The 17,680-nt window shown below is 35.5% G+C and overlaps 1 protein-coding gene across 10 annotated transcripts in view; it reads right to left on the reverse strand.

Annotated features, from left to right (window-relative positions):
* Window positions 1-2,358: 2,358 nt before the first annotated feature.
* The window catches only part of LOC106877634 (uncharacterized), a 114,534-nt gene continuing 99,212 nt past the window's right edge, over window positions 2,359-17,680 (reverse strand). For all 10 annotated transcript variants that reach the window (XM_089356735.1, XM_089356731.1, XM_089356736.1 and 7 more), the window contains 4 exons: window positions 14,805-14,909; window positions 9,940-10,164; window positions 4,309-4,392; window positions 2,359-3,144 (listed from right to left, as the gene is read on the reverse strand). In XM_089356735.1, coding sequence (XP_089212861.1) covers window positions 2,727-3,144; window positions 4,309-4,392; window positions 9,940-10,164; window positions 14,805-14,909 — 832 coding nt within the window. In that variant the 3' untranslated portion in view covers window positions 2,359-2,726. The remainder of the gene's footprint in view (window positions 3,145-4,308; window positions 4,393-9,939; window positions 10,165-14,804; window positions 14,910-17,680) is intronic.

The raw sequence follows: 17,680 nt of genomic DNA on the forward strand, positions 1-17,680 counted from the left end.
GAATAGACCCAAAATAAACACTACACGGTATATTTCCTGATAGTCTGAATGATTTTGCCAATTGACAATGGAATATATCTGGTATTTTTCCTCTATAAAAGGCCACAGAAGTATATAAATAAATTACAGAAGTTTTAAATATTTCACTATCAGATAATTTATAGTTATGAAGATTGAGAATCTATCATCGTTATTATTATTAATATTTAAGAAGCTAACTAATTAGTAAGTATATCTGATAATGTCAGACTATATCCTTCCTTAAGTTTTTACTCTTGTCTTTCTCAACCAAGCAGCATTACATATCATGAAACGAAATTTAGTTAATAAGCATCCAAGCTGGCAAGACAATTTTCATTATTAAAATAATTTTGAATTGCAACAAAAATTTATCTGTTTTGAGTACCTCTAACATAGGCCATCTTGTTGTATACATTTAGTCTTAGATCTGAGGGTTAATTTGCACCCTTTCTCTAAACCAGTAACAAGTGACAATGAAAAGTATCATGGGTATTTACTTCTCCCTCTGTTTTAACAGTAAAACCACTGCTACTACTACTACACCCAGTTCAATTATATATGCCTACAAACATGCTAAATGAATCACACTTGTGTATCACCATTCTCACTGAGCACACTGCATATGTTTACCTAATTTGGCCTTTGATATTCACTACTAGATTGATGTTGATTAATAAAACAATCTTTTAAAAATTCAGTGAGCCTGTGGTCAACTTGTGCATATAACAAACATTTCTGTCAGGTTTGTTTTGTTTAAACGAAACATTATTTATGATGATAGAGCAAGGTTTTCTAATTTAACATTGATTAGCGCTACCTGTAGAAATTCCATGGCCCATTTTATAGTACAGAGTCAGTCATAAACATCTCCTCACTAAGTAAAAATATCTTTGATTTCTTCCACAATCCTTTGATGAATTCTCAGGAATTCTTGTCTATTCCCCTTAGTCATGTTTTTTTCTTCAAGCCTGTTTTGTCATTCTGGCTTGAGCAAAATATTCTTGCCTACCATCATCACTCATGTTTTGCCTTCTCTTTTAATTAACAATTCTTATATTTTTCCCTATTAGCTTCAGCTTCATCATATGGTACCTTCCTCACACATACATATGGACACTAATACTATGTGCACATACAAACATATCCTTATTCTCTGTCACACACACAGAGCCAATTGTTGTCTACATGTGTGTGCACAAATAGTGTACATATGTGTACATGTGTCAGCAGAATTTGTTTGAACCTCTCCCTCTCTATTTCTCTCTCTCACACACATTTCGCATTCCCTTTCTACAGCATAAGAGATTTTTTACACCACAGGAATATATTGTTAGCATAATAATAGGTAAAACTTTTCTTTTTTAAATCTAACCTTTCACTCAATATCAAACTTTAAAAAAAATTTTATTATCTCTGACATATAAACACCACAGGGTATTGACTCTTGTTATCATTGAATTTATATTTAACAAAGAAAATTCAGATTTTAACTCTCTATATATGCCAACTAATGTTAAGTATTTCTCATCACTAATTCTGGTCTAAAGAAGTAGTTTTCAAAGCACTAAGCACCTTATATGTCAGGTTTCTAAGTTCCACAGTATTAGTTAGATTTTAAAATTAATTTCAGGTAGTCATTTTTTTACATACAAAATTTAAATCCAGACCATTTATTTTTATACTCTTACAGGGATTGTAACATAGCATAAATGTTAAGGTTCTCAGTTAATCTAATATACTGATGAACATGTACCTCTCCCTCTCTCATATACATATATATATATATATATATATATATATATATATATATATATAATACACCCATGCTATAACCTACTATATGAGTGCTTGTTCTATTTTTCCCTGACATGAAAACTTATTGGACAACTGTGTGTGTGTGTTTGCGTGTGAGAAAGAATAGACCGATAAAAAAACTTATTGTAGAATGCAGAAACAAAGTGAAGTTAATAGGGTGGAAATGTAGAATTATTCTAGTGCAAAGACATTTTTGGAATTTCGATATGTAATATTTTAACAGGACATTGCAAAAACATCATTTCTATATGATGTTTTCTTTGATGCAATTAGAATTCTTTATTTGGCCTTTTTTTAAAAAAATTCTTGCAACTTCCATTTTAAAGTTAAATTAACTGCAGGGAAAAATATATCAGGGAATTTTAGTGAAGAAAAGTTATCATTAATTTCTTAATGTATATCAATGAAAATTACAGTATTTCAGAAAATACATAAAATAAATGTAATGAAACTGTTTAGAAATAAGATATCTTCATATCAGAGAATTATTTAGGCAATAAAAACAGATTAATAAACTAAATATTTTAGAATTAATAAAAAAATTTTAATTAATATGAATTTAGAATGTTTCTTTTTTCACTAAGATAAAGATAAAATACATTTTATAAATTTTCTCTTTTTTTTAAAATTAATTTTTGCTGAGAAATTAGTATAATCTCTCCTTTAATTTTCTTTTAAAAATAATAATTGCTGGGGGAATAAAAGCTTTGATACAAACTAAAATTCAAAAAGAAAATATTGTAAACAATATTATCCTTGCAACAAGAATACAAGAAGAACCATTTACTTATTGGTGTTCTTGCATACAAATTAGGATGGAGTTTATTCCAATCACTGGAAGTCACTGACGGTTGAACGGTGCATTTACAGTCACTTATTGAGAATTGGCTTCAGAGAATGTTATCATAATCTTCATCTGCATCCATGTCTCCTTCTAATAACTCCTCTTCTTCTTTTTCTAAACGGTCAACATCTTGACTTTCTTTTGGAGGTCTTGTAGTAGTTAATAGGCACTGTTCATCATCTTCCTCATCTTCCTCATCATCATCACTTAAACCAATGATCTCTTGTGGTGGAGATTCATCATATTCTTCTTCATCTCCATCATCATCATCGTCATCATCATCATCTGCATCTTCAGCTACCATTTCCTGGTCATTTTGGCACTTCTGGAATGTTAGAATACAATGGTCGTTGCTATCAAAAAGCTTCTGTAGATTTTTTCTTTGACGAATCCCTCGTTCCAGTCTGCGAATATCAAGAAAGTCTGGGGCTTTACAGTTGAGATCTGTTAGAATGTGGTCCCACCTAAAGAGAAATGACAAAAATTCATCATCACAAAACACTTTGATTAACTTGCATAAATGTTAAAAAATTAAAATGGTTTTATGAATTATAGAGAATCATGTGGCTAGTGTTTATTGGTTCTGCTGTCTTTAGTGTTACATTGAGGAAGAACAAGACTGTTGCTATATCAGTAGCTAGTCACAAGGTGACATTCCAGGAAAATTCTAATAGTTAAGAATCAATAAATGGATATACTAAAATTGAATGTGAGAAAATAAGCAACATTTACACATGAATAAATTTTTAATAAAGCTAACTGATAGAACTGACAAACATATTTTGTAAATATATGAAAAATTTAGATTTCTGGAATCTGAAAAAATATTAAATGAATTTTAATTGGTAGTAAATAATTCTGTAATTCTTTTCATTGCAATAAATAATTAGATATGAAAATGTTTTGTTATATTCCCATCAATTATATTAATAATTGTGCCTTTAGTTGAAAAGGTAAAGTTTCAAACAGTCTTTACCTAAATTCAAACCATGATGAGCCTTGCCATTTTCGCAAACAAGCAGTTGTCAAATTCTATTTCTCTTCATAGATTTCTGCTGTACACTATGCTTCAATTAACTATTATCTGCACCAATCTCACCTCCAACCAGTTCTATTTACCCTAAACATACACTTTTATTAAATAAGAATATAAGAAAAATAACCAAGATTTAAGTGATGTGAACGTAAAGCCTTTAATATGGCTTGTAATCAATATCAGTTAAAAATGACAATAATTAAAATTGTTGCTGTATTAAGTCACAACATCACTCCATATTTCTTGACCTGTTCAAATCTCTAGATCTCTAGCTATTCCAGTCTTGGCCCTGTCAGCTGCATTAAATGTTTTATTTCCTGGTCTTATGTCATTCAAACTTTTCTAATATGACAATATAAACTAATTGCCTTCTGAAAAATCTTAGAAGTTAGATTTTAGCAAAGAAGCTTAGTCATTGCAGTCTTTTATGAAAGAAAAGTAATCGAGGAAATAAAATGCTATGTTTTATGAATGAGATCGAGGCTGCAGAGAATAAGTGTATTTTGATTAAAAGGTAAACTGAGTGGTGTGTAGTGTATGTTAATACAATATTTATTGCAAAGATAAATTATAAAAATAATGAGTTACTTACTTCTTACACTGTAAACTGGGGTATTTGCTGCTGGTGTCTCCCAAAATAATCCATGTCTCTAGGTCACCAGAACATAAATCAGATCTATAATAACAACAATAATAATAATAATAATAATAATAATAATAATAATAATGATAATAATCTGCTCTCAGGAGGTCAAGCAAATGGAAGGCTCCAGGAAAGGATAAAATTCCTAACTTCTGGTTGAATGCCTTCCCAGAGAGCCATGAACTGCTAACAAAACTTTACAACGATGTTTTGCAAAATCCTAGATTGATGCCCTCTTGGCTAGTCAATGGTTTAACATTCCTGCTTCCAAAAAATGAGGAAACAAACGAACCAAAAAATTATCGACCCATAACCTGCTTAACAACAATGTATAAAACGCTAACATCTGTTCTGACTGAATATACCTAGAGTTTTTTAATAGAAAGTAGCATATTTCCTAATGAGCAAAAGGGATGTAAACGTGGATCTTATGGTTGTAAAGATCAGCTACTCATCAATAAGATGATCTTAGAAGATTGTCACAAGCGACACAAAAACTTGTCAATAGCCTGGATAGACTATAAAAAGGCTTTTGATAGCCTACCACATAGCTGGATTAGGAAATGTCTGGAAATGTATAAAATAGCTCCTACTCTGCGAAACTTTTTATCTGTAAGTATGAGATCATGGAGAACCACACTGACGTTGAACAATGACAATGAATCTCTAAATGCTGGAGATGTAAGAATTTCATGTGGCATTTTCCAGGGTGACTCACTATCACCACTCCTCTTCTGTCTAGCCTTAATACCTCTCTCCAAATTGCTCAATGATGCACAATATGATTATAAAATATTTGATAAAAATATAAATCATCTCATTTACATGGATGATTTAAAGCTTTTTGCAAGGAATGACCAACAACTCAAAGGCCTACTAGCGATTGTTAAACAATTCAGTGATGACATCAGGATGCAATTTGGCCTTGATAAATGTGCAAAAGTTACCTTTATCAAAGGAAAAATGACAAAAACATCTAATGTGAACCTTGACCAGCAAAATGTCAAAAAAGAGTTAGAACCAGCGGAGAGCTACAAATACCTAGGGGTAATTGAAGGGGACAATATTAAGCATTCAGTGATGAGGGAAAGGATCAGAAAAGAATGTTATCGCAGGGTGAGAGCAATACTGAAGACAGAGCTAAACACAAGAAACAGGATCGAAGCGATCAATGCTCTAGCCATACCAGTTGTGACGTACAGTTTCAATATCGTTAAATGGTCAATTACTGAAATATGTAATGTTGACAGAAAAATACGAAAACTGTTGACAATGTATAGAATGCACCACCCTAAGGCAGATATAGAACGTCTTTATCTGCCGAGAAAAGAGGGAGGCCGTGGACTTCTACAGCTGGCATTAACAATGAAGGTAGCCACAATTGGCCTAGACACCTATCTGAAAAACTCTGAGGACTGAATGCTAAAACTTGTCTCAAAACATGAAAGCAAGAAAGCATCTTACTCAGTAACAAAACAGGCAAAGGAATATCTAAGTGAATTCCAATTACAACAAATTCAAGAATTAGACGAACTAGAAACACCCGCAGAAAAAGCTAAGCGCTCGAAAACCCGTGCTAAAATTGCTGCCTTAGATATTATGACTGATAAATGGCATGGAAAACCTCTCAATGGCAAATACCCAATGAGAGCGAATAATGCAGATATTGACAAAGCCCTTACTCATCAATGGCTAATGGCCTCTGGCTTGAAATCAGAAACAGAGATGTTTATCATAGCAGCCCAAGATCAATGCCTACCTACAAAGAACTACCAGGCCAACATATTAAAGAACGGCAGCTCCCCATTATGTCGTATATGCCAACAACAAAATGAGACCATCGATCATGTTGTCTCCATGTGCAGTTTGCTTGCGCCTACAGAGTATCTCAACAGGCATGATAGAGCTGCACAATATATTCACTGGGTAATTTGCAAAAACCTGGACTTGCCCCATCATAAAAACTGGTGGGAACACAAACCATCCCCAGTACTTGAAAATGATCACATTGCACTCCTCTGGAACTTCACCATTCAAACTGACAGAAAGATAGATGCAAATAGGCCAGACATCATACTGAAAGACTTCAGACAAAAATCATGCCTCCTCATTGATATGACTGTCCCAATCGATATAAACGTATCTGTCAAGACCTACCAAAAACTGAGCAAATATAAAGATCTTGAATTAGAAATTAGCAAAATGTGGAATCTGAAGACGAAAACAATACCTATTGTCATAGGTGCCCTGGGAATGACAGCGAAACGGGCTGATTACTACCTAGCTCAGATACCAGGAAACCCCAAAATGGCTGAAGTTCAAAAGACAGTGCTCATGGGAGCTGCCCATATCCTACGTAAAATACTGTCTATGTGATCTCAAATTTTAAAACATTCTCTAGAACAACACTGTACAAATTCAAATATATGGTACCCTAGGTATAACATCTACATGAACTTCTAACTTGTTGTCTCTTGAGGTCTCTGGGTGAGACTTGGATCCAACTTGTACAAAAGATCAATTTTATTTTCCTTCCCTTCAGGCCCAATAAAAATTGCTAATCAAGGATCAACTTTACCATTAATGCTGTAAAGAGTGATTAATCAATTAATGTAATATACTAGATTAATTAAGTAATGTGATATACAATACACTAAGTAATGTAATATACTAATATATAGTAATATACTAGAGTCAATCAAATCAATTATAGTCTTTTCCACAACAGAAATCAACAAACTATTATTCTTCCAGAACTACACTGTAGAAGCACCATTTTAACCATTCAATAAATACAAAAGAAATCTGTCTTTTCTTCAAATGATGAATCTTAGCAAAGATTTTTAGAGAGAAACTGTCTTATAAAGTGAAATTGTTGTTGTGAGGTTATAATCTTTAGGCAACATGTTTCAGTATTCCTTGTTTTTTACGACTTTGAGTTCAATCTTAAAAAACAATGCAAGTAACTCTGATATACTGAAAACAACATTGGAGTCTTTATATGTTTTTTTTTCATCTGCTAGAAATAGCAGACAAATTTCTTTCAAATGATCCTGCCTCGTCCTTACACACACACATGCTACCATTGTCTTAATACAGAGACAACATATTAGATGAGGTGGTTCTAGGTACTCTTGAAAAGAGAGTATGATCATGGTTGGAACACCTTTCAAAACAAGCCTGCTTGACCATGGTTGACTTGGAGTTAAACAACAATAACAAATCTACTATATCATCCCTTCACCACCACTCCAGCCCAGCCATAGCAACTTAGGTCCAGAAAACAGTTATGATTATACCATTAAAGGAGAAATTGACAGAATTCAACAAATGGGAAGACTGCATCAAGCTCCATTGTCTGTTTTTGCATGGTTTCTATGGCTGGATGCTTTTTCTAACACAACCACTATACTCATGTAGTAGGTGTTTTTTCTTTTTCATGTAGCTAGCACTAGTGAGACCACATAGTAACTTATAAATCAAAGGAAAAAATGAGCTCTCCAAAGAAGAAATAATTAACTCAGAATTTTTGAATATTTTTGAAGTAAAGACCCCCTTCGGTCATGAATGACCATAGGATTGCACCTAGAAAGTTCCCCTCTGAGGCACAAGTCCAGGCAAGGTTGTTTATGGAACACCAGCAGTCGCTCATGCATTCAAGACTTCCCTCTCTACACCACTGATGTCCAAGAGAAAGGCAGAGGCCACAACTCATTTCTATAGCTGAGTGAACTAGAGCAACATGAAAATAAAGTGTCTTGCTCAAGAACATAACACACAACCCGGTCTAGGAAACAAAATTACAACTTCACAATTGTAAGCCCGATGCTCTAACCACTGAGCCATACACATTCATGATTCAGAATATTACAGACATAATAAATATAAAATCACCTATGGCAATATCTCATGCTAGGACAGCAAAATACCAAAGAATCTGGAATAGGGTTACATGTTTCTGCAAGTGAAAAGATGGCACTAAATAGATCAATGGATGATGCATTTTCTGGTGTTTTATTTGGTAACCTATTTGATGCTGATATATTAGTGATGAGTCATATTTCAATGGGTTTACAGTTATTTTTGTAAGGTGGTTAGCATTAGGAAAGGCATCCATCTATAGAAACCATGTCAAAGCTGACATTCAACCTTGATGCTATTCTTTGGCTCATTAGATCCTGTTAAACTGTCCAACCTATGCCAGTATCAAAGAAGGATGTTAAATGATGATGATGATTACTACACAACCTTCCTAATTCAATAGTTTGAATAATTGGAAACATGACATGCAGAGTTATGATTCAAGAAGTTTCAACTTCTAATAAAATATACTTAGTCTACATACTGAGCTCTTTTTTTCTAGTTTGTAAACAAAAGTTTATGAATCCATACATATATGTATGTACATATTGCTTTCCAGCCTCATGGTTTTCTTAGTCTTATTGTATGGCACCTAGGGAAAGAGTTTTCTACTTTGGGCCCAAGCTAACCAAAGCTTTGTGAGTGGATGTGCACGCACGCACGCACGCACGCACACACACGCAGATGGGCTGAGGTTCACTACAGCTGTTTCAGACATGTTTTTTATTGATGAACATATCAGTTACATAATTGTAATTGATTTTTTCATCAATACAAAAACACATCTGAAACAGCTGTAGTGAACCTCAGCGCTCTTATGTTATCATTTATACTACACCACACTCATAAACTTCCCTGTGTTAGATCTTGAGCCTAGAGTGGACCATGGACTGCATGCTGGAGTATACTCTTGTAGGATTTTATGTATACATTAGGTGTATTTGGTATATATTTGTGGATGTATGCATAACTGGAAGGACAAATCCGTATATGCTTTAGTAAGTATATGAGTATCTATACACACTGCTAATTTACAGGTATGCTATCCTTGACTTTACCTTGGTGCTTTTGTTATTAAAATACCTCGATTCTATTAGATCCTGAAAATAGTTATATATATATATATATGTTTATGTGTATGTATTATGTATGTGTCTCCTTGTCATAACATCGCGTGGTAGTTTCAAATGAGTGTCACTTTCATACAAGCACTGTTATACATTTCCAATATTTTGTGAAAGCAAGTCTAGCCATGGGAAATATCATCATCGTGTTTGGAAATACGTAAGGACTGGTGAGGAATGGCATCTGACTGTTAAAGGTCTGTCTCAATCTAACCCATGCAAGCATGGGTAAGTGGAAGTGAAAACAATTGTCATGATATGTATATCATTCAGCAAGTATATTGGCAAAGATGTGTCCATCAGGTGAGAAAACCGAAAAATAGATGCTTTTTTAACAAAGTGATACTTGTTCTGCATCAAGTTACAGACACTCCCGTGTCACTCTGCTTATCAGAAATACAATTAAACAGTGATTGGTTCATGAAGAATCTGTAACAATGACAGCAATGGTGACAAAAATTAAAGGCTTATTTTTCTAAAGGTTCTATTGGCTATGGTGCACTTAGAATAGTTCTTTCTGTTTGTTCAAACATCCAACCAGCCACAACAAGGATGATTGTTACCGAAACAAGATATATACAAAATTACTACTTACGAATATGCATCAGTAGCTCTCAATGGAGTATTTTCATAACCAATTGGACACAAGAAATGTTTCTCACAGTGGTAAATATAGGCTGTCTGCTTACTTTTCAGTCCTTTCTTGAGTAAAGCAAGAGCATAATCTTCTTTTAAGTTTGTTGCATCAGTACCTTGCAGTTTTAAGAACACACAGCCACGACCCGCAACCTCAAAATGTTCATTTAGTTTTTGAAATGATCTGAAATAAAAACAAAAACAATTTTTATATTAACACAATGAGGGAGCCATAGGGCAGGGGTTCTCAACTGGGGTCCATATAAGATCTTGTTAAATTTATGCGCAATATATTGGTTATATTTCTACAGCACACAAAATATTTTGTTTTTTTATACAATTATTTAATTAAAAAAATACACTAAGATTTTTTTTGTTCATATACAGTGAATAGTATGGGTCCATTCGAGTAAAATAGGAATCAAAGGGGTCCATAGGTAAGAAATGGTTTGGGAGGTTACATAATCTAATACAAAAAGCAGCTAAATTCCCTCAAGCTACACAGTAACATCTTAAAAAATAGAAGGACACAATTTGGAAAGCTGCCTTGGATGAATTGTCTAAAAATAATAAGAGATGATCACAGCTGGAATATTTTGATCAGTCTTCTCAATCAGGGCTGACCTGGGGTTAAATAACATTAACAAACACCATCAATTTCTGAGAGAGAGAGAGAGAGAGAGAGAGAGAGAGAGTTTATTGGACTGACAGAACTTGTTTGTATTGATCCAGACCCTACCCACTTCTGGCCATCAAAAGAATAAACGCGTAAAGTAAACTCTTGCAGGATTTGAAATCAAAACATAGACATATAAATCTAAATACAGTAATGTATTCATCATTTTCTCTACTCACTACAGAAGTGACTAATTTTGGTTTGTTTGAACATGTATGTGCTTTTAGGGGAGAGAAAAATAGGAAGTTGGAATGTTCATGCCTTTCCCAAACATATTAGGAAGTTAGGTAAAGTGACACCCACTGAGAATTAAAACCATATTGCTTTCACAACACTGCCACTTACCACTAAAGAGCTAATTAAATAATAGATTGATAGTTGATGAAAGAATTAGACCATCAAAGTAATACCTTTTGGTGTTTACTTAATTCCCTTTATATTCTGAGTTCAAATCATGCAGAAGATGATTTTACTTTCCATCTCCCCAGAACAAATTAATAAGTACCAGTTATATACTGGGACTAGAGTTACAAGCCTGTACCTCTTCTTTAAAAATGAGTGGCTTTGTTATCAATATTAGACATGGATATTCATATTAATAATCTTTATAACTGGTTGAAATTTTACATCCTTAGTTTAAAAGAGGTAGTCATGGTACTAGGACAACATTCTGCACCACACGTGATGACATCCAGTATCCTGCAGGGATCTGTTCTTGGTCCCCTGTTATTTGCTGCAGACATTAATAAAATAGATGCCAACTTAAAATATGCTACCGTGTTAAAATACACAGATGGCATTAAACTGTCCTTGAGATAAAAAAAAAAAAAAGGGATCCTACATTCTATTAGATCTTTCCCGTATTCAGATCTAGACAAAATGCAGCAATGGATTGCTGACTGGCAACTCAAGTTGGCTGTAGACAAGTGCACCACTATACATTTTAGGACCCCCCCCCCCCCCCCCTGAAATTTACCAACTTCTTTCACACCAATTTTAAGAAGCTTCCTCTTAATGTAACCTAGGCATTATTATCAACAATAATCTACTTTGGATGAAAACATTGCTAAAAATCATCAAAAGAGGCCAAAATATCTTAGCATCTATTCAGTAAGACTTTTATCAGCCACTCACTAGCTATCTATTTAAAGTTATAGAGGTATCAAATTGCTGAACCAGATCATGAAAGTTACAGAGTAATAGCCCAATTGATAAGAAACAGTGTTTGACTTGATGAGATGTAGTTTGTGCCAGGGAGAACTACTACTGATGTCATCTTCCTGATGGGACAGCTGCAGAAGTATTTAGCTAAGAACGAACCGTTGTATTTGGCATTTGTTGACCTGAAGAAAGACTTTGACTGAGTCCCTGATTTGATGATACAATGGTCTTTGAGGAAGCTAGGGATAGATTAATGGCTTGTGAAAGCTATACAAATCATATACAGGGGTGCTGTCAGTAAGGTGAGAGTTAACCACGAATTACAGAGACAGATTTAATGTGCAGGTAGACATTCACCAGGATTTGGTTTTCAATCCCCTCCTATTTATCATTGTCCTTCAGGCCATTACAGAGAACTTTAAAACTGGTTACCCCTGAGAATACTGTATTCTGATGATTTCGCTCTTACGGTGGAATTTGTAACAAAATTAGAAAAGAAATTTCAAGTGTGGGAGCAAAACTTGGAATTGAAGGATCTAAAAGTTAACTTACCAAAGACCAAAGTTCTAGTAAGTAAGAAAACAGTCAGGATTCTACTCACTTCAGGTAAATGGATCTATTTGATATGTCAGAGAGGTGTAAGCAGGATTTCCATACAGTATAGACAGAGTATGCTATGGACACACAAGAGGTGCAGTAGAATCTCATGAAGGCTGAAGAAGAGAATAGTGTTTGTGCATAGAAGATGCACAAGGGCCATAAAGACTAATTATCCAAGTGAAACTGATTTTCTCAAATGCTGTGAAGGCTCCCTAGAGGAAGGGGATAGCTTCTGTTACCTAGGTGACCTAATTAGAAGTGGAGGAGGATGTTCAGAAAGTGTAGTTGCTTGAATAAGAATAAGATGGAGGAAATTCAGAAAGTTATTACCTCTGTTGGCATCAAAAAGTCTCTCTCTCCCCAAGTGAAGGGCAGATTGTATGATACTTGCATACAAACAGCAATGCTGCATGCTGGTGAGACATGGATTGTGAATGCAGAGGACATGCAAAGACTAAAGAGGAATGAAGCATGTCAGTGTGCATGAACGACAAAGTGTTAATGTACTGAGAAAAAAATTAGGCATAAGACAAATCAGATGTAGTGTGCAAGAGAAACGACTGCACTGGTTTGATCATGTGATGTGTATGGATAGGGGCAGTCACATAAAGAAGTGCTGATTACTTAAAGTGGATAGAACTTGAGGAAAAGGGAGACCCAGGAAAACATGGGGTGACATAGTGAAGACTGATCTCAAGACGCTGGACATCGGGGAGGAGGTGACAAAGGACTGAAATGATTATGGAGTGGCCCTGTCCCTCCTCTCTCAGCTCTGTCAAGTAGTTTACCTACACCTCATCCTCTAACAATCATTACTTCTCTATTTAAGGGACGACATAGCTACTGTAATCATCTGAGCAGAGAATAGGCACATATTACATAGCCACTCCCCAGAACTACTTTCATTATTCATTATCAACACTGCTCACACTATTTCCACTCATTAACTCTTTTTCTGTCTTCAGCTGTTGCTCTCTTCTGCCATACATCTCTTTTACCTGCTATCGCTCTCAATGCCCTCTCACACCTACTATCACATCCCGCTTACTATAAATCCCTAAGCCACTTCCATATCTCGCACGATCGGTCGCCATTATGCATTTCTACACCCATCTTTCACCCCCCGCTATCCTCCAGTGATCTACTGTGTCTTGAGATAGTCTAGCATCCCACCACTACTTCCATCTCTCTAGCTTTCCAACTACTCAAACTTGTATCTCTATTGCAAGTCATCTGGGCTTGTTCTTCCATCACACTCTGGCCTCCAACTACTTTCCCCACCTCCCATCTATGGTCGAGGAGGCTTTTTACTTTCCCACTTCTCTCCTTTCCTTTTTCCTATTCCTTTCTTTTCTTGCAAGTTACTTGGTAACCTTGGTAGTGCAGGTAGCACAAAAAAAAAAAAATGCACCCAGTATATTCTGTAAAGTGGTTGGCATTAGGAAGGGCATCAAGCTGTAGACCATGCCAAAGCTGACACTGAAGCTCAACATGGTTTTATGGCTTGCTGAATCCTGTCAAACCATCCAACCCATGCCAGCATGAAAAACAGACTTAAGTGAATATGATGACAATGGCTATGGTAGATCTTGCAGTCTGCATTTCCAGCTCAGAACCTCCATCTTGGGTAGAATATTGATCTACTGGAAGCTATGATGAGACATGCAATCAGATAAGTATCCACTGTCAGTTACTTATACCTTGAAGGTATTGTTTCTTTGGGCACTGACATGATAAAGGGTCAATGTGTAACAGCTGACTTTGGCAGAATTTCACAAGATTATCCATTATCTTTCCAACAACTTCAGTCGCTTATTGAATTCAAAACTCCTACCACTTGTAGACATACTTATAAAATTAGGAAAAAATCCACCAAGTTCCCGTGACATTTTAAAACCTCTTTTTTTTATGCACAAAACTGTTGAAGCATGAAGTAAACTACTTGTATCAGTTGTTAGTTGTCAGAACACTGTAGACTTCAAAAAGTTCCACTCTTCCCAAATTTCACCAACACTATTCCTGGTGTACGAATGAACCTTTTCCTCTTTTATTCACTTTTACATCTTTTTGTTTTATGCTGTATACTTGATTTTTTGTTGTTCTCTTTTCCCTCTTTTAACCTCTTCTGATGAATTGTAGAGTATATGAGCTTTGTATGCAATAAGCTCATTATAATTATAGCAAAAGATGTCTTTCTCTGTTAAAACAATATATATATATATATATATATATATATATTTACTTCTGTACATCACACCTAATGCTCTACACACACACACACACACACACACACACACACACACACACACACACACACACACATATATATATAAATAATAGAAAGAAAAAAAAAATTTTGCTTTAATTTAATAGTCAAAGACACTTACTTTATCAAACCCTGGTTTGTTACAATGTCTTGAGAATCGATTTCTGAAAATGGTGGTTGATAACCAAGTATCGTTAAAGCAACCTCTTGACTTACTGGATCACGTCTGAAATAAAAGGAACTGTAAATTAGCTTTTTATCATCACAGATAACAAGCAAAAATAATTTACTGATTTAGAAATGTTAGAGAAAAGGAAGTGCAAGAAATGAGATTTTTTGAGAAAACAACAATTTTTTTGAGAAAACAACAACATGCTGATATATATATACTAGCAGAAATACCCAACGTTGCCTGGGTTAAAGAAAATAATGAAATTTAAAAACGCTGTCTAGATTACACAGGTCTCAACTGCTAGTAGCTGATATACCAACTTTCTACATAACTCTGCAACTCATGCCAACACGGAACATAGACGTTAAGTGAAATGTGAAAAGAAAATTTTCAACTCATATATGTATATGAAATAAATACACATTTGTCCAACTTATTTCGTAGCCAAAAAAAGGTACAGATAATAAAACAATGAAAGGCCATATGTAGAGTACACACACAAACAGACAGTGAATATATCATGTTATTGTTTCACTTTTATACACACAGATATACATTCACGCATGTCAGTCGAAAAGTGGAAGTGTAATAGTAATACTTCAACACTCAATGGTTTTACACTTCTGTATATGACATGGACCTATGATTCATGTAAGTGCTTCTTCATATACTATGTTTTCTGTCTTGCCACGTTTATCACTGAGAATGTAGAAGTTCTTTTCATCTTGAAGTGTAGAACATCCAACATACAGCTGACCATGTGAGAAGCAAGGTTGAAGGAAGTTAAGTCCCACCACCTTTAGAGATTGACTTTGTGCTTTGTTGATAGACATTGCAAAGCTAAGTTTGACAGGAAACTGCAGTCTCTTGAACTGAAAGGGAAGATCATTTGAAATGAGAGGTATCCTTGGAATAAAGACATTCTCAACCTTCATGTTGCCATGATGGAGAAGAGGTTTCTCAGCTGCATAGGAGACTTGCACATTTGTGCCTCTGTCAGAGTGCATCCCAGTGTGCCTCATCTTCCAGAAGACCTCTGAGATGGTAAGCCTGGCGATATGTTTGACATACTGTGTTATCAACCATATGTAAGGCTGTAAATGATGTGGGTCCCTTGACCCTTAGATAGTAGCACTCTGAGTAGCTGGGATGGACAACATAGACTCTGCCGAGTGTGTCTGATTTCTTGATTTCTAGATGATGTATGGGTGCTCCAAGTGTACATCTTTTCCATTTGATTTAGTTCCAGGTATAGAATTGTGGAACTTGATTGTATAGCAGTCTTGAAGCTACTTCATCATCTTGACAGAGATTGAAGAATGCTGTGAGTGTGATATTTTTAGGAGCTTCCATTTGTCTCTGAGATGGAGGACAATGTCATGCTTGTCATGTTCTTGCCCAACAAGAAACACAGCTATTTCATTTGCTGTTGGCCTCTTAAACCTCCCTTCATGTTGACCAGATGGTTTCTTGTCTAATCTGATAACTACCTTGTAATCCATGGTGTCAGGTAGAATTGTTTCAAGTGCAATCTTGAAGCTTCTGATCAGGTTGTTGTTATGCAGCATCTTTTGCAGAGACACTACAATGTTCATCCTGATGCCAGAAGTGTTCTTGCACCTCTCTTGCCCTTTTTGATGAGAATCACCCATAAAATACATTTGAAGGAATTTTGGTGATTCATTTGACAGAGGTAGTAGAGAGCCAATCCAATGATAAATCTGACCTCGGACCTTGAAAGTTTGCATGTGGCTCCAAATGATGTCATCTGTAGTGCAGCATTGTACTGTCTAGTTTTGTTTTGGAAGTGCTTGGAATCTTGGTCAGTTGATGACAACAGTTTCTTCAATGTCGCTGAAGGTCGGGGGATTGCAGGGAGTTTAACCTTTCCAACACTGCAGCACAGTGCAGGTGTCTCCCCAGACTACTTCTTGAAGTCAATATTTCAAAAACTTTCAAAGGTGTGAATGTAATATAAAAAGCAATATTTTTTTATTTTTTATAATTTTTAATAAAAAAAAAAAATCAAATAAACAGCGTATTATTTGTCTGAGGTCAGACTGTTTATGCATCACAAGAATGAAAGCAATTGGTGATGCTGTATTCGCGTGAAAAGTGAATATGCACACAAATCTATATCTATCTATCTATATATATATGTATATATATATATATATATATATATATCTATATATATATACATATCATCATCATCATCGTTTAACATCCATTTTCCATGCTGGCATGGGTTGGACAGTTCGACTGGGGTCTGGTAAGTCAGGAGGTTGCACCAGGCCCCAATCTGATCTGGCAGTGTTTCTACAGCTGGATGCCTTTCCTAACGCCAACCACTCTGAGAGTATAGTGGATGCTTTTTACATGCCACCAGCATGGAAGCCAGTCAAGGCGGCACTGGTTTCAGCCATATTCGGATGGTGCTTTTTATGTGCTCCTGGCTTGGGGCTCACAACTACAATTTCCATTTGATTTGATTATGATATTGCTGATGTTGATGTACTTGACTCAATAGGTCTCCTCAAGCATGGCATGTCACCCAATGATCCAAGGTACTTTTGAGTGGGCTGGTTATGCAAGACTGGTGTAAGTTACTGCTGTGGACTCACTTTATTTGCTGGGTCTTCTCAATCACAGCATATCTCCTGAGGTCTCAGTCTTTCATCATTGCCTCTGTGAGGCCCAACATTTGAAGGTCATGCTTCACCACCTCATCCCATGTCTTCCTGGGTCTCCCTCTACCCTGGATTCCTCCCACTGTTTGGGAGTGGCACTTCTTCATGCAGCTCTCCTCGTCCATCCACAGTACA

The sequence above is a fragment of the Octopus bimaculoides genome, chromosome 8, assembly GCF_046866305.1.
Source record: "Octopus bimaculoides isolate indiv1 chromosome 8, ASM4686630v1, whole genome shotgun sequence".
In the NCBI taxonomy this organism is placed as follows: domain Eukaryota; kingdom Metazoa; phylum Mollusca; class Cephalopoda; order Octopoda; family Octopodidae; genus Octopus; species Octopus bimaculoides.